This window comes from Phoenix dactylifera, chromosome 1 (assembly GCF_051530095.1).
Source record: "Phoenix dactylifera cultivar Ajwa chromosome 1, Ajwa_hap1_PhDact_Kaust_v1.1, whole genome shotgun sequence".
In the NCBI taxonomy this organism is placed as follows: Eukaryota; Viridiplantae; Streptophyta; class Magnoliopsida; order Arecales; family Arecaceae; genus Phoenix; species Phoenix dactylifera.
The window spans coordinates 274,357-298,470 of NC_143190.1; the positions used below are offsets into that span (position 1 = coordinate 274,357).

At 38.3% G+C, this 24,114-nt stretch overlaps 1 protein-coding gene across 6 annotated transcripts in view; it reads left to right on the forward strand.

Annotated features, from left to right (window-relative positions):
- NOL (NYC1-like protein) overlaps positions 1–24,075 on the forward strand; it is a 42,505-nt gene extending 18,430 nt beyond the window's left edge. The window contains exons 2-14 of one of the 6 annotated variants that reach the window (XM_088715526.1): positions 3,569–3,637; positions 3,883–3,995; positions 4,064–4,150; positions 15,742–15,809; positions 15,917–15,965; positions 16,074–16,159; positions 16,343–16,400; positions 17,391–17,441; positions 17,635–17,685; positions 17,773–17,814; positions 22,601–22,711; positions 22,891–22,958; positions 23,093–24,075. In XM_088715526.1, the coding sequence (XP_088571652.1) occupies positions 3,569–3,637; positions 3,883–3,995; positions 4,064–4,150; positions 15,742–15,809; positions 15,917–15,965; positions 16,074–16,159; positions 16,343–16,400; positions 17,391–17,441; positions 17,635–17,685; positions 17,773–17,814; positions 22,601–22,711; positions 22,891–22,938 (833 nt within the window). In that variant the 3' untranslated portion in view covers positions 22,939–22,958; positions 23,093–24,075. Of the gene's footprint in view, positions 1–3,568; positions 3,638–3,882; positions 3,996–4,063; positions 4,151–15,741; positions 15,810–15,916; positions 15,966–16,073; positions 16,160–16,342; positions 16,401–17,390; positions 17,442–17,634; positions 17,686–17,772; positions 17,815–22,600; positions 22,712–22,890; positions 22,982–23,092 lie in introns of all 6 variants that reach the window. The other 5 variants (XM_088715532.1, XM_088715531.1, XM_088715542.1 and 2 more) reach the window with 5 other exon arrangements.
- The last annotated feature ends 39 nt before the right edge of the window (positions 24,076–24,114 follow it).

The window sequence follows — 24,114 nt, forward strand, 5'->3', positions numbered from 1 at the left end:
TTAAATGCCACATTGTGGCACTAATAAGCTCGCCCGTGCTAGCTGGGGAAGTGCGCAGGCGGGGGAAATGCCTGCGCGGCGTTTCACAGCGCCCGCGCGCGATTCCCTAGTGCGCGGAACCGCGCGGGGCGGGGAAATGCGGGCCTGCACACGGGCACGTGGCACCGAACCTGCGCGGGCGCTCTTCTCCGCACGCGGGGTGCTTTGCCCGAGCGTGGGGCCGAAAGGGCCGCACGTGGCACCGCACCTGCACGGCCGGTTCGCACCGGTACACGAACAGTACCAGCCGATACATGACCGATACGCATGCGTACCGGTCGAGATCGGCCCAAAAATAGCTAGAACCGGTTTCCACGCTGTCCGGATACCTGTTTCAAGCCGGACCAGTCCGTACCAGGCCGGTACGGTCCGGTTTGGCAGACCATGGTACTGCATATATGCATATTTTCTATAGATTATTATCTATATGATTTTCTGTTTTGTTTAGCTTAAATGATCATTGCTTACTGGACTGTCAGCTTATTATACAATTTCTTATTTTTACAAATTCAAAGAACTTGCCTAATCAGGATTTTCAATATGGGAGAGGGACTAGTAGAGGCACAAATTTTTTGAGATTGGAGTTTATTTAAATTGATGTACTACCCTAAAATATTGTTAGAATCGTGAGACATTTAAATATTGAGCTAGTTATTGAAATAAAGTTTGCAAATTATTATTTAAATTATTCCGCTGCATATTTATGATATCATGTTGAGATGCTTTGCATGCTCGTAGAGAGGGTTCCCTATGAGTATGCGGCGGTTGACACGACTTCCGGTTCGTGAAGTCGGATCGGGGGCACGACATTTTTACTTCCTTATTAGACTAAGTATTTCGAAGATCTCCCTACCTTCCATTTCCATCTCAGCAAAATCAAACTAAGATCTTGGTTTATCTTGGTCTACATCATTCACTATGATGGCCGATATCAGGTTTTTAAAACCTTAATAGTCCATAGTTCCTGCTCAACTCTTTGTTTTAATTTTTAACATTGAGATATGGTTCAGTTTCTTGGCTAGTTTTTTTTGACTTAGTGTGGCAATCTTGTTGTACTGAAGTGGTCCCTTGATAATTAGTGGATGGATCAGTAAGTTCCATTTTGATGTAGGATAGTCGAAGGCAAGCTTTTGGATAGGGCTAAGCCTGTAGATCGGTAGAATTTCAAGATAATCACTGAGTTTTCGATAGGATTTTAGGACCTGAATTGGGTTTTTAGGGCTTTATGCAATTGAATAGCTAAGGTCTAGAGTTTGCTGGAATTTTCTGGTGAAAAGATGATATTGATATGACTAAAACAAAAACCTACAGGAAATGAAACTGAAAAGAAAGATCAATAATAGAGAAAGACTAGCAAAAATGAGGCAAAAACAGGTAAATAAGAATAGAGAATATGGAAACAAAATACAGAAGTTAAAAGTAAAGGGAAGAGAAAAGATAATATTCGACTCACACCAGGACCTAGGAATTGCTCCTAGGATTGCAAGCCTCACACTTGTTCTACAACATCATGCCATAGGAGAGAAGAAAAACTGATATTGCATTCATTTTCTGGATAAGACTTGCTTACATAACTTCAAGATCCTGCAATTTTTCTTTAAAAAAAGCTAACATGTTTGATAATCCCAAAAATAGCCCCCAGAAGGCGTGGATATTGTTCATGATTACTATAATGTGAGCAGTGCCATTGTCAATAGCACTATGGTAAGTTGACCCCTTAAGCTATCTCATAAATTCTGAGATCTTTTAATCTCAGCCTTTGGTTCAAAATAAATCCACTTAAAAACTAAAATTAATAAGAAATAAAAAGAAAGCAATAAGTTGAAATGAATCTTGACCTGCTTCGAATCTGTGAACATCTCATCAATTTCCAACTAACCTTGTTCCATCATGATATCATTTTGAAGGATATAAATGTTATCGCATTAGTGTCATTTGAGGTCACAATTTCTTCCAACTTTTGTGGATCTTGTATACCACTTTGTTCTTCGGAGTATCTTGAGGATCAAAATTTCCAGCTCCTTTGATATCTTCTTGATTAAATTCAGCATCCGAGCAGGCTTCTGTTGATGGATCAGCACTATATTTCACCTCCTTTCTTCTAGCATCTTTGCAAAATCTTTGAAATTCATAGCTTCGTTGACATGTACTTTATCAGACTCAAATATTATGTGAATCTTGTGAAGCTTCTTCTATGACCATCTTTTCTTCCATGATGCCTTTAGAATCTTGCAAATCTTCCAATTCTTGGGAAAGCTCCACCTCTTCTTCTGTTTCGACATCCATGGAAATGGACTTGGATGCCATTTATACTTTCTTGTAACATGATCTGATTCAAAGGCACTTTGTTGTGGCTTTTAATTGAAATAATTGCTCTTGTTTCTGCACGCCTAATAAGAACAAGAAATGTGAGGTGCTTGACCTGTTTTTGTGCATTTGTTTTCCTCAAGCTTTCCAACATATAGCCCAGATCTTTCCTTAATAGGATCCATGAGCTTTGAGAAGCTCGTTCTTAGAAATAGATTGGTCATATCTGCTAACATGCTGAATGATAAAGGGTTTTTTGTAATAGGGTAGCAAATACCTCTCCTTAAGCAATTTCTTCATCTCCTCCCATTTGATAATATTATCTCAGCCTTGACAAATCATCTGATGTTCACCCAGCATCTCCACTATTTGTAAGCTCGACCTGTTAATCTTCTTTTGGTGAAGCATACTTACATCTAGTCAGGCATCTTTTACCAATCAAAATAATCTTCTAGATCATGACCCAATCTGGAAACTCATGTGGTTCAAGTTCTCTGGTGAAAGCTTCATCAAGAAGATCTTCATAAAGGCATCTTTTATAATGAGATATATTCCATGTGCTGCATAAGCCACTACAATAGAACATGATGGCATACCTAAAGCTCCAATATCAAACTGATGTAGAATAGTCAAGGGAATTTCAGGATAATACCCAAGTATTTAATAAAACTTAACTAGAAAGGCAGCATTCTTAAAGGAAATAGACAATGGTTCACTATAGTTTAACCTAGGGTTTAGGATTTTAGGAACTGAATTGGGTTTTTAGGGCTTGATGCAATTGAATAACCAAGATCAACAGTTTGCTGGCATTTTCTAGTAAAAGTCTGATATTTATATAACTAAAAGATAAACCTATGGGAAATGAAACACAAAAGAAAGATCATTAAGATAGAAGAACAAAGAAAAGGAGGCAAAACCAAGAAAGAAGAATAGAAAATAATGGAATCAAAAAACAAAGGTTAAAAGAAAGGGAAGGGAAAAGACAATACTGGACTTACCTTCTGTTTGTCATCATAAGAGCGATAAGTTCCAGGACCCTCTTGTCATAGATATGACCAGTTTTTCTGACATGTATGATTTACTGAAGGGAGGAAGAGAATCACTGAAACTTTCAAAAGGGAACATTTCTTTTTAGTTCTAATTGATTATGTTATATCTCCACCTGATTTGCTGACTGCATTGCTATACTCTGAAGTCTGAACCGTGATTTGTTTTTACATAGGAATTGGTTATGCACTTGCTAAAGAATTTCTAAAGGCGGGTGACAATGTCATAGTTTGCTCAAGATCAGGTATGAACTTGTTGTTCAACACTCATATGTACATCTGAGTTAAGGCTTTAAGATAGCTGATGGTGTTTCATAGGGAAATTTCAATATAAGGCACTATTGGCAACACTTATTCTACTATTGGCAACATTTATTCTCTTTTCTACCCAGCTTATTGTACCAATTTTTGTTGCTGTTTATTAAAACCTTTTGAAAGTATCAAGACAATTTACTGAAATTATCACTAACATGTAATTGATACCGTACAGGTGAGCGTGTAGAATTAGCAGTTCAACAGTTGAGGCAGGAATTTGGAGAGCAGCATGTGTGGGTATCTACTGCACGGCTGCTTCTGTTCTTTTTCTGTTTTTGCCCTACCTTGGTTTGTATTACATAATTCTTTGTTTGCTCTTTAGTAATTCATCGTCATCTCATTTCCTATAAATGCAGGGAACTGTTTGTGATGTTAGAGAAGGAAAGGATGTCAAGGCACTAGTTGCTTTCGCAAGTGACAACCTGAATTACATTGATATATGGGTATTCATGTCCTCTATTTCGTTCTGTTCTTTTTATCCCCACAAAATTGGATGTACTACTTCAAAATTTACACAACAGTTCCCTCTGGTCTATTGTTCATATAAGGGAACACTGTGGATGTATGTTTTGTATCCATGTATATATATATACACACATGTGTCTATGCGTGTGCGCATATGTGTGTACATATATGTGTGTGTATATGTGTGTGTATATATATATATATATATACATGGATACAAAACATACATCCACAGTGTTCCCTTATATATATATACATATATATATATATACATATACATATATATATATATACATATATATATATACACACACATACATACATACACTTATATATGTATGTGTGTATGTTTGTATATATGTATGTACATATGTATGTATGTATGCATATCCCTAAGGCAAGCCTGTGTCAAAGTTTTGGACTTCACTAAGGTATTCATTTATCTTAAAATGAATAAAATGCGAGTACTAACTTATGCTGATTTATACTTCATTAGGTGATCCAGGAGGATCAAGATTCGATGTGGACCATTTGCCCCATACGGGCAGGGTTGTAAAGGGTCCAGGAGCAAGATCTGCCACATTGGATAGCTGAATCGCATACCAAACTTTTAGAGGCCAAAACTTGTCTATATGACCTCTAATTGAGATGGTTCTTTTTTTTCCAAATTGGGTGATTTTTCAAAATCTACATTGTGGCGTCATCCCTTAAAGGGTTTAGCCCCAAAATGAAACGGTCAAATCAAAAACTTTCTTTTCAGAAAGGATTTTGATCGAGTGTATCTTCCAATTCGGAAAGAATTAAGTGGAGTAACAAGAGGCAAAGTTAATATAGGAGTTGAGATCTACCTCTTGTAGAATTTTTTTTTTTCGGTGTTTATTTTCACTAGTCATGTCTATTTTGAGAAAGCTAGTGTTGTTCGAACTAGCATAAATAGAGACTATGTACCTCAGTTTTTGAGGTATTAATGAAAGAAAAGGGACCTAAATCCTATTTTCACCATCTTTGTTTTTTTTCTCCTAAATTTTTTTTGAAAGATTCGAGTTGAGTGGGTTGAGAAAATTTTCCTTCTCCACAATCGGTTCATTAGGTTATATTTAATTATAGTTTCTTTGGTTGCTTTCTTCATGTGCCAAGCCTTTCTGAGTTGTCATAGTTCAATTTGATTCAGGTGCATTGATTCATAATATACAACAGTTAAATATAATGCTTGGAAATACATGGAAATTCAAGAAATAGGCTCTAGATTGTTGATTTCTAAACATGCTAATGGTTTGTGGATTATATCACTTGATAATTTCTAAGCCATAACTTTATCCCAAGGATTTAGGTCAATTTCAACGATAATATAGTAGAATGGCCTTTGGAACAAACATGGTGCCAATGCACTTCATGTTCTGTCACTAGAATAGCTTCTCTTAGATTCTTGGCCTATAAACACATTGTATTTCTTATAATCATTTAGCTTGATGTTAATGTTTATATAGATTTTGCTGCTCTGGAGCTCAATAGCAAGTGGGGCAGTATATAATATTCAAAGTAATTAATGAGTTGCTTCTTGTGTTGTTTAGTTGTTTAGAGTATTGGGAAGGCAAACACTGATTTTCTTTTACCCCTAAAGATCAACAAACACATCTAAAAGATAATAAAATAGGAGGAATGATACATCATCCACTATTTGTTTAGTATAGAACAATGTTGGCTGTACCCAAGATAATAAAATAGGAGGAATGATACATCGTCCACTATTTGCTTAGTATAGAACTAAATGTTGGCTGTACCACCCCAAACCACCCGGTTCGAGGCATAACAAACCAAACCAAAGGGGAACCCAAAACGTCTGCCCTGTTGGCTCAAAACCATTCCATTTAATCCTTTCCTCATTTGATTAAGGCCCGATTTGTTTAAAAAAATACCCTCTATCGCACCCCAAATCTAGGACATAATGCTACCAAGGGTTGCAACCCAGGATAACATGAAGCCAATAATCATAATCTCAAATAAAATAAAAGGTCCAAATCCATCATCTAATAAATAATTGAATAAATGTTGGTTCAGAGCGACTAAATCCATATTTAAATACCAAAACTCATAACCTCAAAATTCAAAAAGTCACCAACTACAAATTCATAGTCAACTAAATAACTAAAATTCTGCTTCAAAGTCTCAAAGCTTGCTAGAGCCCGAACTCCAAGCCTAGACCATTCTTCATTTCAAGTGATCCTATTTGTCTAGGAGAAAAAAGAAAAATAAAAAGAAATATGAGCTATATAGCTCAGTAAGTAAAATTACACTATCTTATCGAATCAAACATAAGTTTTATATAAACAATGCATCATTTAGAGAAAATAATTTTCATTGTAAAGTAATATACTTCACAATACATTCTGATAAAATAAGTCATAATTAATCATGCATGCATAAATCATCAATATTTCATAAATATGGTTCCAAGTGTATATTGCAAATAAAATTATAAATCGTTCATTGCTATTTAGTTACATCATAGTTCAAAGCACTGCTCACAAATATTCGTGCTAAGGTCACTTTATATCCATAACAGGGCCTATGCTCATAATTGGCAAAGTTTCATGATTCATAGTTTATATGCCAAATTTATACTTGATGGCACGCCCTATGTTCGCATAGAACTAGTTCCGAATGTCGATCTCTCCCAATTTTGGGGGCCGCATATAGCTATCTGAGAGCCTTTATAATATTTATATCTTTTTCTTAAAACATACGCATAAGTAGGTGAAAAAAAACTAAATGGCATGATGAAAATTTTTATTTCATAAACAAGCTATGTACATTAAAAACACTCATAGAACAATTTTGCGTAATAAAGCATAATTTTTATAATACATATGTTGATCCTTTGTCTTAAGAAAATATGATATCCTCAACACAAACCATATGCATGAAAAACACATGATAGTTTGAAAATTAATAAGGAGTATATGGTCTACTTACCACTTTTGCTTTGAGCCTTCAAAATTCACTAGGCAAATCAGCTAAATCTATTTAAAACATTAAAAGCAAAATTAATTCCTATTTGATGATTTTAATAGTATTAAAATAACAAGAAAAGGAGATGATTGGCTAGGTGACGATGTGCGATGACTTTGGGTGGGTTAGGTCTTTCGATCAACGAATCATGAAGCAGAACTTGATCAAAGCCAAGATTAGTAGATTTCAAAGACTCAACAGGGGTCGGGATGATCAGTCCGATAGGCTGCCTGATGGCCAGGGACTAGGATCCCTTACTATGATTCAACCAATGCTACAAGGTTCCACCGATGGGGCCCATGGGTCAAAAGTGGAGAGAGAAAGAGGGTAGAGAGAGAAAGAATCATGCATTGGATCTATTGTATTTATTACTAATATTCTTTTTCTTGTTTCTTCTTGACAAGATACGAAAGCATGCTCGTGCCTCCTTATTAGATTAGAGGAAGAGAAGGAAGGGCATGAGGGAAAAGAACCTAATGGTGGATGTGGCCAGTGAGGGTCCTGGCCATGGTGATGTAGCCACTAGCTTGACAGTAGGCAACAGGGCACGCTGGTGATAGTAAACGGCCGATGAACAACTGATGAGGAGGAGATAAAAAAACAGGAAACAGGGGATTTTTTTTACTTGGTTCGGTTTTTGGGTTCCAGCTCGCTTGTCGGCTGCAGGGACTCTGGTATAAGTCATGAGGAAGCAGCCAAGAGCCTCGACAATGAACACCGGCAACAGAGGCGGTTGTAAGAAGAAACAAAAATAGCAAAAATAGGGGATGCAAATGGAGGGTTTTTGGCCATTGATTCTGATGTATTTCTTAACTAGCAATGAGCTCCAACATAAGAGAAGATGAGAAGGATAAGAAAGGAGATCGGGCTCTTACCTCGGCTTTGGTGAGTGTTGATCCCAATCTCCAGTGGGCACCATACTAGGAAACAACAAACTTGAAGGGGAAAATGAAGGAGAAAGAAGATCTATGCTTAACGATGGAGGGTCGTGAAGGGGAGGGGGTTTCTTTATATGAAGGAGCCTAGGGTTCCGGTGGCTGCTAGGTCTCCAATTTCTTCCCAAAGTGGTTAGGGTTTCACAGATGGAAACAAGACTCCTGATGGGAGTCTTCTGCCCATCACGCACGAAGCACGCCCAACTTCGGCTGGGTTAAGCTGTAGGTGGGTTCGGCCAGTTGAGTGGACTAGGCTAGATCGGGCCATTTCATTCTTCCCTTCTTAAAAGAGTTTCGTTCTCGAAACTTAATGTATCTTCACTTTTAAACAAGTCAAGATACTTAGTCTTCATCTAATACTCCACCATGCTTTTGCAAAGTAACTTTGGTCTAAACCCATGCTTCTTGGACTTAATACTCTAGATCAATTCTATTAAACCTAATCTTAAGTTCTACCCATTATTAGACTCTAAGTTCTACCCACGATCAAACCTATGCTATGATACCATCAAATGTCACGTCCCAAATCTGGGACATAATACGACCATGCTACCGAGGGGTACAACACGCGATAACACAAAGCCAACAATCATAATCTCAAATAAAATAAAAGATCCAAATCCATCATCCATTAAATAATTGAATAAATATTAGTTTAGAGCGACTAAATTCAAATTCAAATATCAAAACCCATAACCTCAAAATTCAGAAAGTCACTAACTACAAATTCATAGTCAATTAAAGAACTAAAATTGTGCTTTAAAATCTTCAAACTTGCTAGCATAAACTCTAAGCCCGGACCATTCTTCATTCCAAGTAACCCTATTCATTTGGAAAAAGAAAAGAAAAATAAAAAGAGATATGAGCTATACAACTTAGTAAGTAAAAGTTATACTACCTAGTTGGATCAATAATATGTTTTTATATTAACAAAATATTCATTTAGAGAAAATAATTTTCATTGTAAAATCAAATATTTCATACTACATTCTGATAAAACAAGTCATAATCAATCATGTTGTGGGATGGAGTTCCCAGTTTAGTCCCACATCGGATAATCAGCGGAAAGGTCTGTGCCTTAAATGGGGGGTGCAAACACCTCTTCTCACCGAGGGCCCTTTTGCGGGACAAAACCGTGAGGGTAGGGGGCAACCTCCGCGGACCCCCGCGCCGGCAGGGCTCGGGACTGTCATTGGGACTGTCATTGGGCTCCGGCCCTGGGCGACCTCCCGCAGACCCGAAGCGGCAATCCCAGAGCGGACAATACCTCGGGGAGGACGCGGATGCTTTCCCTGCTCGTCCGGTGTGCGGGCTGGTGTCGGGGTTCCGACCCCACATCAGATGGCGCTAGAGGAAGGGCCCCGGCCACGCACAGACCTTCCCGCTGGGGGGGCTGTGTTGTGGGATGGGGTTCCCAGTTTAGTCCCACATCGGATAATCAGCGGAAAGGTTTGTGCCTTAAATGGGGGGTGCAAACACCTCTTCTCACCGAGGGCCCTTTTGCGGGACAAAACCGTGAGGGTAGGGGGCAACCTCCGCGGACCCCCGCGCCGGCAGGGCTCGGGACTGTCATTGGGACTGTCATTGGGCTCCGGCCCTGGGCGACCTCCCTGGGCGACCTCCCGCAGACCCGAAGCGGCAATCCCAGAGCGGACAATACCTCGGGGAGGACGCGGATGCTTTCCCTGCTCGTCCGGTGTGCGGGCTGGTGTCGGGGTTCCGACCCCACATCAAATCATACATGCATAAATCATCAATATTTCATCAATATGGTTCCAAGTATATATTGCAAATAAAATCATAAATAATTTTTTGCCATTTAGTCACATCATAGTTCAAATCATTGCTCATAGATATTCATGCTAAGGTCATTTTATATCCATGATAATCCCTGTGTTCATAATCGACAAAGTATCATGATTCATGGTTCATATGCCAACTTTATACCCGCTAGTAGGGCCTGTGTTCATATGGAATTATTTTCTAATGTTGATCTCCTCCAATTCTAGGGGCCATAAAATAGCTATCTGAGATCTTTAAAATATTTATATCTTTTTGTTAAAACATGCACATAAGTAGCTGAAAAAATACTAAATGGCACGATAAAAATTCATATTTCATAAAGAAGCTATATTCATTAAAAATACTCATGGAACCACTTTTTATAACAAAGCATAATTTTCATAATACGTATTTGTTTTAAGAAAACAAGATATCATCAATGACAAACCATATGCATGATATATAATAGTTTGAAAATTAATAAGGAGTGTAAGGTCTACTTACCTCTTTTGCTTTGAGCCTTTAAAATTTACTAGGCGAGTCAGCTAAACCTATTAAAAGCATTTAAAGTGAAATTAATTCCTATTTGATGACTTTGATAGTATTAAAATAATAAGAAAAGGGGACGGTTGGCCGGGTGATGGCGTGCGACAGCTCCGGGTGGGTCAGATCTTTCGATCAATAAATTATGAAGCAAGGTCTCAATCAAAGCCAAGATTGTTTGATTGGGATCATTAATAATGGATTTCAGAGACACTCAACAAGAGACGGGGTGATCGGTTCGACAGGCTGCCCAGTGGCCAGGGGCCAGGATCCCTTATTATGATTCAACTAATGTTGCAAAGTCCCATTGGTGGGCCCATGGGTTGAAAAGGATAGATCAAGAGGGTAGAGAGAGAAAGAATCAGGCAATGGATCTATTATTTTTATTATTGTTATTCTTTTTCTCTTTCCTTTTCTTTTTCTTCATTTTTTTGGCAAGATAAAGAAGCATGCCTGTGCTCCCTTATCAGAACAGAGGAAGAGGAGGAAGGGCATAGGGGAAAAGGGGAAAAGAACTTGATGGTGGTTGTGGCCAATGAGGGTGCTAGATATGGCAGTGTAGCCACCAGCCTGACAGTAGCTAATAGGGCATGCCAGTGATAGTAAACGACCGACAAGCAATCAATGAGGATGAGATAGAAAACAAGAAACAAGGGATTTTTTTTTCTTTTTCTTGGTTCAGTTTTCTAGGCTCCAACTTGCTCGCCAGTGGTTGGGACTCCGGTACAAGTCATGAGGAAGCAGCTAAGAGCCTCAGTGATGAACACTGGCGGTGGAGGCAGCCAGGAAAAGAAAGAAAAATGACAAAAATAGGGGATGTAGATGGTTTTCAAGCATTGGCAATGGTGAGCGTTGTGACCCCAATTTTCGGCAGGCATAATACTAGGAAACAAAAAACTCGAAGGGGGAAAAGGAGAAAGAGGGGCTATACTAGACGATGGAAGGTCGTGGAGAGGAGCGGATGACTTTATACAGAGGAGCCTAGGGTTCCGGCGGTCCCTAGGTCTTCGATTTCTTCTCGGAGTGGTCAGGGTTTGTGGATGAAAAGAAGACTCCTAATGGGAGTCTTCCGCCCATCACGCACGACGCATGCCCAGCTTTGGCTGGGTTGGGCCTTGGGCCGTAGGTGGGTCTGGCCGATCGAGTGGACCAGGCTAGTTACCCTCTAACTTGGTAAAAAGTCTCCCTTCCCCCCAACTCGGATCATTCGAGAACCTCCCCCCCCCCCCCCCCCCCCCCACCAGGGCTCCATCATGTTCGAGAGAAGCCCCCTCCCCCCGCAGCGTCTTCGTATTTTTGGTATGTCATAGAATGGTATGATACGGACTGGTATTGTGCTGAACTGATCGCCGGCTAGTATGCCCTCCGATCTTGGTGAACCTTGGTATAGAAAGTTTTTTGTGAGATGAATCATTCCCAACAATGATTCATCTACTAGTGCTGCAAGGCATGGTGGCCTCAGCTAGCAAGGCGCATGTTGCATGTGTGCTGCATTGACACATTTTAAGCACATGACAACAATAGCCTGGTACGCTAGTATATGCTCTGACGTAAAAAAGGAGGTTAGCCATAGTTTCTCTGTTTTCTTTTTCGATGTTCTAAACTTGATTCTGGATTAGTTGAGACATGTTTCATGCATTAACAGATTATTCTTATATTGTATATACATTAAAAAAATGTGTGTATGCATCGTGAGTCTTATGTTGTATGTATTGTACTTGTTGAGCTTACATAGCATCCTAACAATGCACTAACATAAAGGCAAATATTAATACTTAATAAAAAGCTATAATAATTGAAACTAAGTAAATTATGATAGGTTTCACTAACAACATATGGTCCTCACTCCTACACCGAGTTTTTGGAGTAAGGTCTGCCGTACCGGAGCCCGTATCAGTCGGCCGGCAGCATAGTTCAGTACGCCTTCATGTCATTCCATGCCGGGCCAATATCGACACAGCAGAGAGGGCGAGGGAGCGGGAGAACAGGAGAGAGGAAAAGAGAGAGGGGGCGTAGGAAGGGAAAATGAAAGGGAGGGAGGGCCATCGAAGGGCGTCGGAGGGGCCCCGAAGGGCCGGAGCAGGGGCTCCACCCTCCGGACCCCTATTTCGTTCAAAACAGAGGTTTGTCGGGGCTCCTTTTTTTATTTCGAAAATTTTAAGTGAAGTCGGCAAGCCCCTTTTTTTATTTTGAAAATTTTAAGTGAAGTCGGCAAGGGGTTTGCCGATTTCACTTAAAATTTGAATCTTTTTTTTTTGAATATTTTAAGTGAAGTCGGTAAGCAGAATGGAACAGGAAACAGGGGCCTGAAGGGTGGAGCCCCTACTCCAGCCCTTCGGGGCCCCTCCGACGCCCTTCGGAGGCCCCTAGCCTCCCTCTCTCTCTCTCTCTCTGCTTTTCCCTCTCCCCCAACTTGCCAGTTACTGTTTTGAATGCTAGAACTGTCCTGATCCGCTGCCGGCACGGCTTGGCACGACTCGAACTAGGCCATTTGGGACGGTTCCACATTTCTTGGCTTGGAGAGTTTGAAGTTGTGTGTTCAGTTTAGAACTGCAGGAGTAACTTTTTTGATGGTAGTATTGCTCAATGTACTCTCATGTACTGCATGTACTACACCTAGTCATGATAAAATGTGATTTAGACAATATGTGTGGAGGAATCACTGGATGCTGATCACAATGAACATATGAAGCTGCATGGCTGCATAAGGGGTAAGTGTTTCCATAATTGTATTTCAGTCTCCGGCTCAATATGCCTCTACAGGCTTATGCATGTTGGGGGCCTTCATGTGACTTTCATCATCAGAGATGAAGATCCTCAGAATATGTACCACGTGGCGAAGTGTAATTGAACCTGTCTTGGTATGAAGGCAGGGACATGGACGACCCATGCTGCTCTGTATACTAATCATCATCCCTGAACATCCTTATTGACCCTGTACCTATAGCCTATGGTTACTGCATATAAGAAAAGCAACTCAGACTGAAGTGTTTTGATCAGGTTGATTTTGAAATTATGCTAATTATGGGTGTGGGACTCAGAGATACCCTAAATTAACCCAGACCATGTGTAACTAAGGCAGCATGTACATGTCATGAAAAGATTCTACAAAAGTTTTAAATTATCATTACATAATTTCTAAATTATTTTTTATGAAAATTGAATAAATATAGCTTTAATGGATTGGGTTATAGATCCAACCGGACAAACCCTACTCAACAACATGTCTGAAAATAAGTTGAATGAATGTCATTTCAAGGGGTTATTTTTGGATTTATGGTGTTCTCTGAGGACATTTTTATGGAACCAAAATGCCTGAAATCACTTAAATATATTTTGGAATTGTGCTCTATAGCATGAATATGTTGTTATCACAACAAAAGAACAAAAATGTTACGGCCACCTAGAAATTTCCATTTTACATGAACTTTGAAGAAAAATAAGCCATCGTCTTTCAATCTTCATAAGGATGGCTTTGACCTACCAAAATTTCCCCATTTTTTGTTCAATTATGCAAGAAAAGCTCCCACTGAGCTCCAATTTCTTCAAATCACTTCTACACAATCAAAATTCAGAAATGAAAAATAGGGGTATCGACCATTTGGTCTCAATACCAAGCAACAGTCATATTGACTAGAGTGCGGGTTCATTTAACATGGGTTTATACTACTTGATAGTGAGTCCCTTGACCTGGTACAAAGTGTAGGCTAGTGTTGGATGATGGCTCAATCTCAGCAGGTCAGCATTGCACATGCTAGTGGCAAGGCAGCACAAGTTGGCACCTTAATTCTTGATGCCCAAGGAGTTGTTTGAAGGGAAATATTCTTTATTGCAATCAAAGGGATGTGGTACGGATGGTTTAATGAGATTGAAAAGTGGTTTGGTGTTTCTTATATTTTGACCCCTTTAGTGTTCTCAACTAAGAGTTGGTTACCAAACTTTTTAGGAAATAATCTCTAGCTTAAAGCTTGATTATTGGTGTGACATGTAAGTGAAACTATTAGCTATATGTGGGAACTATGTCAACAAATCAAACTGCGACATTTGAATACATGATCTGTTTACATGCAGTTGTGTTCTCCCATGCTGTTAAATAAGAATAGTATTATGTATCAAGAAAGGCATTTCACTTGGCAAATCTATTATTGATGTCCCCTGTATCAGAATACCTTTTATTCTAGATAATGAATGCACTTGACAGCTTGAAATTTAGTGTATATGATTTTATGTTGTACCAATCATTTCAATGCTACAGCTTACTTTATTTGAAGTCCATACAATTGATTGTGATCCAAATATTTAAATTGGCAATAAACCAAAAATAATTTAGTTTTTGATGTCTCTTTCCTATGCATCAAACAGATACCAAATAGGCAATTTTAAGGTACAATAACATGCTATGATCCAATATACAGTACAGAAGCATCCAAATGAACTAAATTTAGATCTGTACATGTTCTAAATCTCTAGATCAGGATCATTGGTTTGGGTGTTCAAATTTTATAATTCAATCTACTTTTGCTCACTTGCTAACATTAATTTCGTGCCAATTTAATATATAAGTGATAGACCTCCAAAACAAATGATTTTTAGTTTATAGGCATCTTAGATATTGTAGAATTGAGAGGTCTATAATTAATTCTTTTAATAGGAAACTTTTAGGGCTAAATTCTGTCAAAAGCATTCTAGCATTTTATGTGTATATGTCGCCAGAGTACTTGTAAAAATAGTTGGCCTCTACTACTTTCAATATAAAATCTATGATGACCTATTTGAAATGAAAATCCACACCATTGATTATGATCCACATGTTCATATTGCCAGGAAAAGAAAATCATTTCCTTTGGAGTTTGGAGGTTGCTTGTCTATGCATAAAGTGGATATCGAATGGAGAATTTTGATCATAGAATGTCATGCTTTAATTTAAATTGTAGCACCCAAATCAATTGAATTTTGGTTGGTAATTGTTCTAAAACATCTTTATCAATATCAATGGTTTGGATTCTCAAAAAACATAATGTCTAGATTATTTTAGGTCTCTAGCTACATTGCTACTATCCATTCTGTGACTGCTTGATATAGGTGAGACACCAGGGCACATGGATTTTTGTTTATAAATATTGTGGCAATCTTATATCATGATCAATGGTGTGGATCTTCATTTTTAAATGGAAGTACTAGGGGTCAGCAACTTCGGGAAGTATTCTATCTTTATGCTCTCTATGAAATATTTGTCTTTGTTGCCGGCTTTTCAATGTTTTTAAATTATTTACTATGGTTAACACTGGCAATTGATACAGATTAACAATGCTGGATCAAATGCATACAATTACAAACCACTGGCTGAAACTTCAGATGATGTTCTTATGTAAGCTTTCATTCTGTATGATCACAGAGCTGTCAATTTTCTCCTTATGAATGCTATTTGTCCTTTCAAATGTTACATGGTTGAGTAACTCTCTATATTATGTTAAGGGAAATTGTCACAACGAACACTCTTGGTTTGATGATATGTTGCCGCGAGGTAGAACTTTTGTAATAAACTTTCATTTCATATTTTCATCTAATATGTTCAGCTTGGCACATAGAATATTTTTGCTTGGCCTCTTTGATACCTCTATGATGGTTGTAGGCAATAAATATGATGCTCAACCAACCTCGAGGTGGCCACATTTTTAACATTGATGGAGCTGGTTCAGATGGAAGGCCGACCCCTCGGTATTTGTTTATGTTCACTTGAGCTATATATTCATGTCATTACCCAGTCAAAGTGCGAGGCAATTTTTAAATGCTTTCATTATTTTTCTTTGCCTGTTTATAATAGAATGTGATTGATGTTAAAAGTTTGGTATTGCAATTTGTTATGAGTTGATTTGACAGTTTCACATAATTAATTTACAGATTTGCTGCATATGGTGCAACCAAACGCAGTGTGGTGCACCTAACCAAATCCCTACAGGTAGATATTGAAGACTTTGACATTTGATATTTATTCATGAGTTGACTAATCATATTTTGCAACATTAATGTTGTCTCTCGCTAGTTTGGCACTCCTATCATTTTTAGTGTTCAGTCCCTTTTCCCCCATGAGTAACATATAGTCTTGGTCTTGGGTAAAGAAACAGAAACTTACTGAACCTGATTTCATAACAGAAATCCTGAGGGCCCTTATAAAAAAGGGTATATATTAAGGCCCATCAAACTGACAGTAGTAAAGGCCCGCAGGAACAAGCCATACTTAATTCCAAATATATAAAATTCAGGTCATAACATCATTAAACTAGTGCTCATGGGTAGTCTTCTGTGTGCTGCTTTCGGTTACCTTTGAACTGTAACAATTATGACTCGAGATATGTAAATCAATTTGAACCCAAGTAAACTGTAGCTCCATGGGAACATGCAAATGTCCTCTTGCCAGTATCTGTAGTCATCAAGCTTAGAAAATTAGTACAAGGATTTAATTTAAGTTAGATCTCTTTAATTTAAGTTAGTACCAGCTTTTATCTTCGCCATGGTTGATCCAATGCTCATTTTTCTTTTTTATACTTGACATGTATAATCTGACCATGACTTATGTTCATTTTCTCGACATCCTTTCTCCATACATCAGCAAATCTGCATGATTTTCTCCAGCTGTTTATTTGTTTACTTGACAGTTGACACATATAATCTGATCATATTTCTTAATATTCTTGACCATATTTCTTCAGTTGAAATCCACTCTTGGGTTTGATAAGGTCTAAAAGTATCTTGTTTGAGGACAGTAAGCTACCTCAAATTGTTTTCCAATTATGAAGTTCTTTCAAAGGATTACAAAGTCAACAAGATATGTTTTTTACAGTTATCTTGATTTTTGGTATTCTTTCCTTCTTTTCTTCTCTGCCAGTATGCGAAAACACTGGTTTTGGTTTTACCATGAGCTGAGTTTCTAATTATGTTTGACATCCAGGCAGAGTTGCAGATGCATCAAGTGAAGAATGTTATGGTGCACAGCTTATCGGTCTGCAGTGCCTTTCTGACTATCATAGTCTTTTTACTTAAATAATTTAAGATGCCTCAGCATTAAAAAGTTCAAATTCTATATTTTGTTACAACAATTGTGATATATGGTTTCGAATTCAAGCCAACTGTTAATGATTTTCAGTATATGCTTGCTGTTGCAAACCTTTTGACTTATAATCCTCTTGTTGCAGCCTGGCATGGTCACAACCGATCTTCTTATGTCTGGGGCCACCACAAAACAAGTACAAGCTCATCTTGTCATTCCTTGCTTCTGTTGCTTTTGCGACAAGCAATTGTTAGTTGTTCTGAACATAAATCTCATTTTACAGGCTAAATTTTTCATCAATATTTTGGCCGAGCCGCCTGATGTGGTAAGCATCTCATCTTTGTAGAAAAATAATGTTCATTTCTTGGAAATTTTGAAAGAGTCAGCAAGCAGACAGCACCATTTAAGTGAATTCAAAGTTTAGCAGCATCTTCAAACATTATTGCAATAAACATGGCTACAAATGATATGTTGGTAAAAAAATCTGTCTGAGAAATGTTTGCTACTCTAATTAGCATCAAGCAAAAGACTACCAACAGGTCAGAGTAGGGTTGGACCCTAAATGGTTCCTTGTCTGAATTTAGTGAGCATTATGCTGCACAAACTGAATTTTGATTTGACAAGAATATGGATCTAACAGGTCATGCCAATTATTGAACCAAAAATTTACATAGTTGATCCAAATTGGTTTGATCAGACAGACTGTTTTGGTGGACAGCATCTGTACTACAATCTGTAGTAATTTTCTTTTTTTCTTCATTTTTCTGTTGTTTCTTTTTTCCTCTTCTCTTTTATTTAGGGTTTTCTGCAGAAAAGAATCCACTTAATTATCGAATTTTTAGAAGAGGTCATTTATTTATTTATCAAAGAAAATGTGTTTTGAGTTTTATTGAACGCCTGCTTTCAAACCAGACAAGTTTACATGGACTTGTATTTTTGTGCGTCCATTTCCAATGACTGTTCATTGAATAAGAAAAATGCATGCATTCATCTAAGGTAGAGGCATAATGGTCCAATAAAGTCCAAGCTGGATTATTTATGCAAGGAAAATAAATGTTATTCCTTCTCTGCGAATATGAAAATAAGAGATTTTTTCTGCAAAATTCCCTTTCTTTTATTGTCTCCAACACCCATTCCTGGTGGTGTGGTGGGGTGGGGAAGCTCTGGCCTATTAAATAAAGTTTCAAGACTGAAACTTTGCATCTTCATAGAATTTTGATAGAGAAAAAGATGAATTCCCAAGTTGCTTAGTGTGACTTTGCTAGTTTATTATGATGGGTAAGTTTAGTAGTTCATCTAGTATAAATTTGGGTTCTTCTAAGTCATGGTTTGTAAGCAAGATGCGATTCACCTCTTCATACAAATGGAAGAGATGACAAGTCTACATTAGTTCAATTTGCTAGTCCTTGTGTTACACGGGCTCGCATGTCTGTGCTGGGCATGGCTATTTGTTTGAGCATTAGATACTGCTCATATCTAAGAATTTCTTCTTTCGAAACCATAATCATCGTACCTAAGGTTCATCAAACCAGCATCGAGTATTGTGCTAGTTGGTGACTAGTTCCATGTCTATATGCCATTGTCTTTATATTTTTGTGCTTTCTATCTTTTATTGTTTTCAATGTTAATTTTAATGATTGTGGTTGTTTAATTTAGTCATTGTTGTTTCGATGTCCTTTATATTAGTTTGGTCGAGTCTTGATAAATATGTCATATCGATAAATTAATGCAATTGCAACATAATCGAATGCTTGAGTACACATAATTGAATATACATAAAATATATCAAATGAATTTGAATTAGAAAATATGTACTGACATAATCCAACTTTCCAAATAATCTACTGCCCATTTCTGTGGTCCATAAGCTCCACCTCCTGATAGCTACCTTGATACTTATTCTCTATCTCATACTGGATTGGCCATTTGAAGATTGAGACAGAGAAATCCGACCCATAAGCTGCCTGAGGCTATGGAGGGTTCTAGCTATTCGAATGCGATGCCTCAAATGAAGTGTATGCATGCAAGGTTATGTGGAATAGGATATGGTATACAACTCATGTCCAGATACATCCGCGGACCCTACTCTACATGTGAGGTCATCTGCAGCAACAATACTATTTCCTAAACCACATCAAGGGATCCATGTCCTGATGCAATCATACCCTTCTAGGCTTTGCTAGGCCATGCACTATGGTCCCTATCCTGTGTGGCTTGAGTATACTATGACTTACCAATGATTGAAGATCATAGACTATGAATCATATGCACCCATGCAGTCCATTGCAATCTTCTTAGTCACTAGATGTATCATGACTGGAACTATCATTACCATCATCGTTGGTATCATGAGATGATCGAGGCAATTGGTCATCTGAGTGCTCACTAGTCTTAGGATTAGATTGTTGAACGAACTCATTCACTTTCTGCAATGAAACTACAATTTTCTTTCCTTTCTTGCTAGTCGACTTTCTTTCCTTTGATGCCCCTATCTGCCTAGCTTTGTTAAGTGGCTTGACTGGGACTACCACCTTGACTGGCCTACTTGCCTGACAAGGCCGGTATCATGATATCCGCTTCTTAGCATCTCTTTTTTAAATGTCTTGGAGGACATCTTGGACATCCAACCCTATGATGATGATCATCTCTCCTCTAACCTCTATGTTTGCTTCACTGGATGTGAGCATGTCATATGCCATTCTACCCATTGTTCTACATCCATTCAAACCTTCCTCTCTATGAAATTAGCCAATTAAGGAGGTGATCCTGATTCATCAAGCTCTGGTTACTGCTATTGGCCCTCAAATTGGCTCATTAAGCTCTTCTTGCTTAAATTTTAAAAAAATAGAGAGGAAGAGGCAGAGAAGGCATGAGAAGCTTTCTCTACCTCCCCTTCATATTATTATGATGGGATAGGTGATTGAACTACCCAAGTTGCCTTGAACCAAGCAGAACTGAGCGGTTCTGCTTGATTCGAGTCAAGTCAGGCCGATTCAGGCCTGTACCGAACCTAAATGGCATCTCATCCTGGTTCCAATTTGGTACAGGTCAATACACCTAATCCGAGCAGTTTGGGATGAGGCAACCAACCTTGGTCATTTAGTACCCATGTTTAAATGGTTGGTGTAGATATTTTGGGCTAAACTAAATAGGATGCAGTAATGTAGGCCAATCCACTTGGCTTCAACATTGTCTTAGTAAGAACTATTCAATTTAGTCTTGAATTTGTATTCATAATCAAATTTAGATCATCAATTCTCATTTTGGTATATTTAAAGGTAATATATGGAAGTTTTCATAGAACAATGAAAGCTCACATTGACCCCCCCCCCCCAACCCAACGTGTCCCCCTTATGGATTTTCTCTCTAATTCTCTATCTTTGAATAGTTTGGTCTTCATGGTTAACCTAGCTCAAGATTAAGAAGAAGTAATTTCTTCAACTCGTTCAACTCAAATCTTTTAACATAAAAGAAAATATAAAAATTGGTGAAAGTAGGGTCTTGGTTCTTTTTTTATTCGTTAATGAAAAACAAACAAAATGGCATAGCCTCTTGCTTGTACTAATGAGCTGTATACTTTCACAATATGAGCTAGAATCTTTTTATAGTTAAAAAAAGGATACAACTTTTCTGAAATAGACTTGACTGATGAAAATAATCATGTAGAACCTAAAATTCTACGAGGTAGACTCGACTTCTGCATCGACTTTGTCTTCAGCTATTTCGCCTATTTCTTCTTGGATTAGGAGATTATGTGCAATCAAAAATTTTCCGAAAAGAAATTTGCAGCATTGATCAGCCTATTTTGGTGATCAAACAATGGAATTTGGCCTTGATCATTCAGTTTGTCGCACCCTTAAGAGAAGGTGCTACATCATAGAGCTCGAAAAGTGACCCGACTTTTTTTTTTTAAAAAAAAAAGAAAGAAAAAGAGCACCTTAATAAGACATCGTATGGACAAATTAGGGCCTCCAAAAGTTTTGACTTGAATTCGGCTTCCTAATATGGCAAATCTCACTCTGAGACCTTATCCAGTCCTCCCACAGTGGCCAGAGTGATCCATATCGAGTCTGGATCTGGTGATCCTCTTAGATCATTGTGTTATAATAATCCTTTGTACCTATGGTTGCACATCATGTTGTGCTTGCATCAACTTTAGGGACAGCATAGGCGACAGGAAAATGATATAAAGGTTGGTTTATTTTCAGATCTCCTTTTCTTGTATTTTCCTTTCTCTCACACTCCATTTGAATGTTAGTTGGTAACCAATTTCACTGGGAGGCTTGTTTGACTTCATATCTTTATTATCCTTGATAGCCTGGACTTCTACTCCATAATATCCTAACTGATCGAATGTTTTCAAGTCCATTATGAACTCTTTAGGAAGTTATCCATAGGAAGACCATTTCTTGCTTGCGCAGATGACACAGCAAACCTGAAAAAGAATTAAGGTCAACTATATTTGTGGAATCAAAGAGGTTTAATTACTTAAAGAGGATAATTTATGGATAGAAACTGATTTCCTTGATTCCTTGATACTTTTTAGCTGATCAATGGTAATAGATGCTGAGATCACAAAGCCTACAACCTACTCATTGAATTTGTATAGTTATCGCCGAGGTTTAGAAGCATGATATCTCATGTATCAGTAGAGACATTGATAGGGTATGACTTGCCAAGCGTCTGAGTGAAAGTGCTCCTTTCCTGGGCATCTTAAGTATACGACAGGATTAGTATCTGTACATTATCTCAGTACAATATCATAGTTCTGTGAGAATTATGCATGTTAGCAGGATCATATTGAGATACAGAGTCACATGTAACGTGTGCTCCAATCTTTTCAGCTGATGTCTACGAAAGATTCACAGATATTTGTATTTATCACCAGATGTATCTGCATGCAACTATCTGTTGCCACGTAGTTGTTGACTATGTCGGTCTAACTTGTTCTGGAAGCACCACGGGGTGGGTGGGATGAGGCTCTAATGTTTGGTTTTCGCATCTAGGATTAGGACTTGTCTTTACCTATGTTGTTTAAGTTGTAGAATAGTAAAACTACATAAAGAAAGACCGACAAACAAACATATATCATCAACTGCTATATCATGCAGGTTGCAGAGTACCTCGTGCCATGCATCAGATCGATCCCCAGCAGTCAGTCTATGAAGCCCACCTACATTCGATTTCTCACAGGCTTGAAAGCCTACTCCCAGATATTCTCTGTTACGAAGTTCTTTACTCATTTTCTGTTCCCTTCTCTTCTTTTTGGCTTAATACTAGAACTTTATCTATGTTTGCACTGCCTCCCATCATCTAACTCTGGTACATGTCAAAAACAAGGTATGCTAACAGATACTGTCTCTCTATTTTTCCTTTTTTTTTCTTTCCACTTTGCATACAGAGACTTGCTTTCGGTGCCAGAAGAAATAGATACCTCATTGAAGACTGAGACTGTTGACAAAAATCCTAGTGAGTCATGAAATATTTGCTAAGTTATGTCTCTTATAATTTGGAATGCTTCATCCTCTATTATGAGGAAACTATGATATATAGAAGGCAATTTGTTCTAATATGAACTTCTTTCTATTTTTCCAATCCGGTAGGACCCTCGGAGGTAATTTAGCAATTCGCATGCAGTGCTGCACATCTGGATGATTCTTTGGTTAGACAAATAAACCAGCTGTACAAGTCTATGGAACTATCGCCGTTGAGGACAGGATGATTTGGACAATGGAGTTGTTTACTGGGAATGTTAGAAGACACCATCATAGAGAATGATACGAGACTACGTCCTTGCTAAAATACTGGCGAAGTTTGGAGGCTTGGGCAATCATAATGCTTTCTGCTTTCCATGAACTGATGAACCAATAAAGGGACTTACTATTTGGTGTTGAACAGTGTATAGCATCATTTCAGTGGATGAGCACCTGAGTACCATTGTGTTTCATGTCCCACATTCGTGGGTGCCTCTTTGGCTGAGAATGCTAGAATACGCTTGTTGCATGCAACTGGATCCATGCTCCCTTATTCCTCATTTCAACGAGGGTTGCGGAGGGCAAATAGGAAATTATATGATCTAACAGGCAAATAAAAGGGGAACTTGAATGAAAAAAGACACTGATGACCTGATGCCAAAAAGCAGCTGGTGCAATGCAACCCTCTATTACAATTCCTGTTACTATCGAAAATCTGCTGATGCCAGATGGTTAAGACTGGTCGGCCGATGTATATCATGATTGTAGAAAACTGTTGGATTTCAACTACTGAGCAAGAAGTAGACATCTTGCATTATTTACTACCCTAATCTGCAGGCTCATTGGACTCAGCTTTTCCAACGTGTGGTAAGGGGGGAGGTAATAGCCTCATTCTTATATTGAAAGGAGGGCCCAAGGCAGCAGCGTTCGCAAGGGAAGCAAACTCTTGAGGCCTTTTGTCCATCCCATTTCTTTCCTTCCATTAGCATCCTCCAACTTTTAATAAAATTGGAATTATATGCAATCAACATATTCTCTTATGTGCATTGCTTGTATTTAACTCGTTAACACTGGAGATCAATGAAAAGGAAAGACACAAAACTTGGAAACAACCTTTTCTTAGTCTATGTCCTGCACTCGATCAGGCCGCT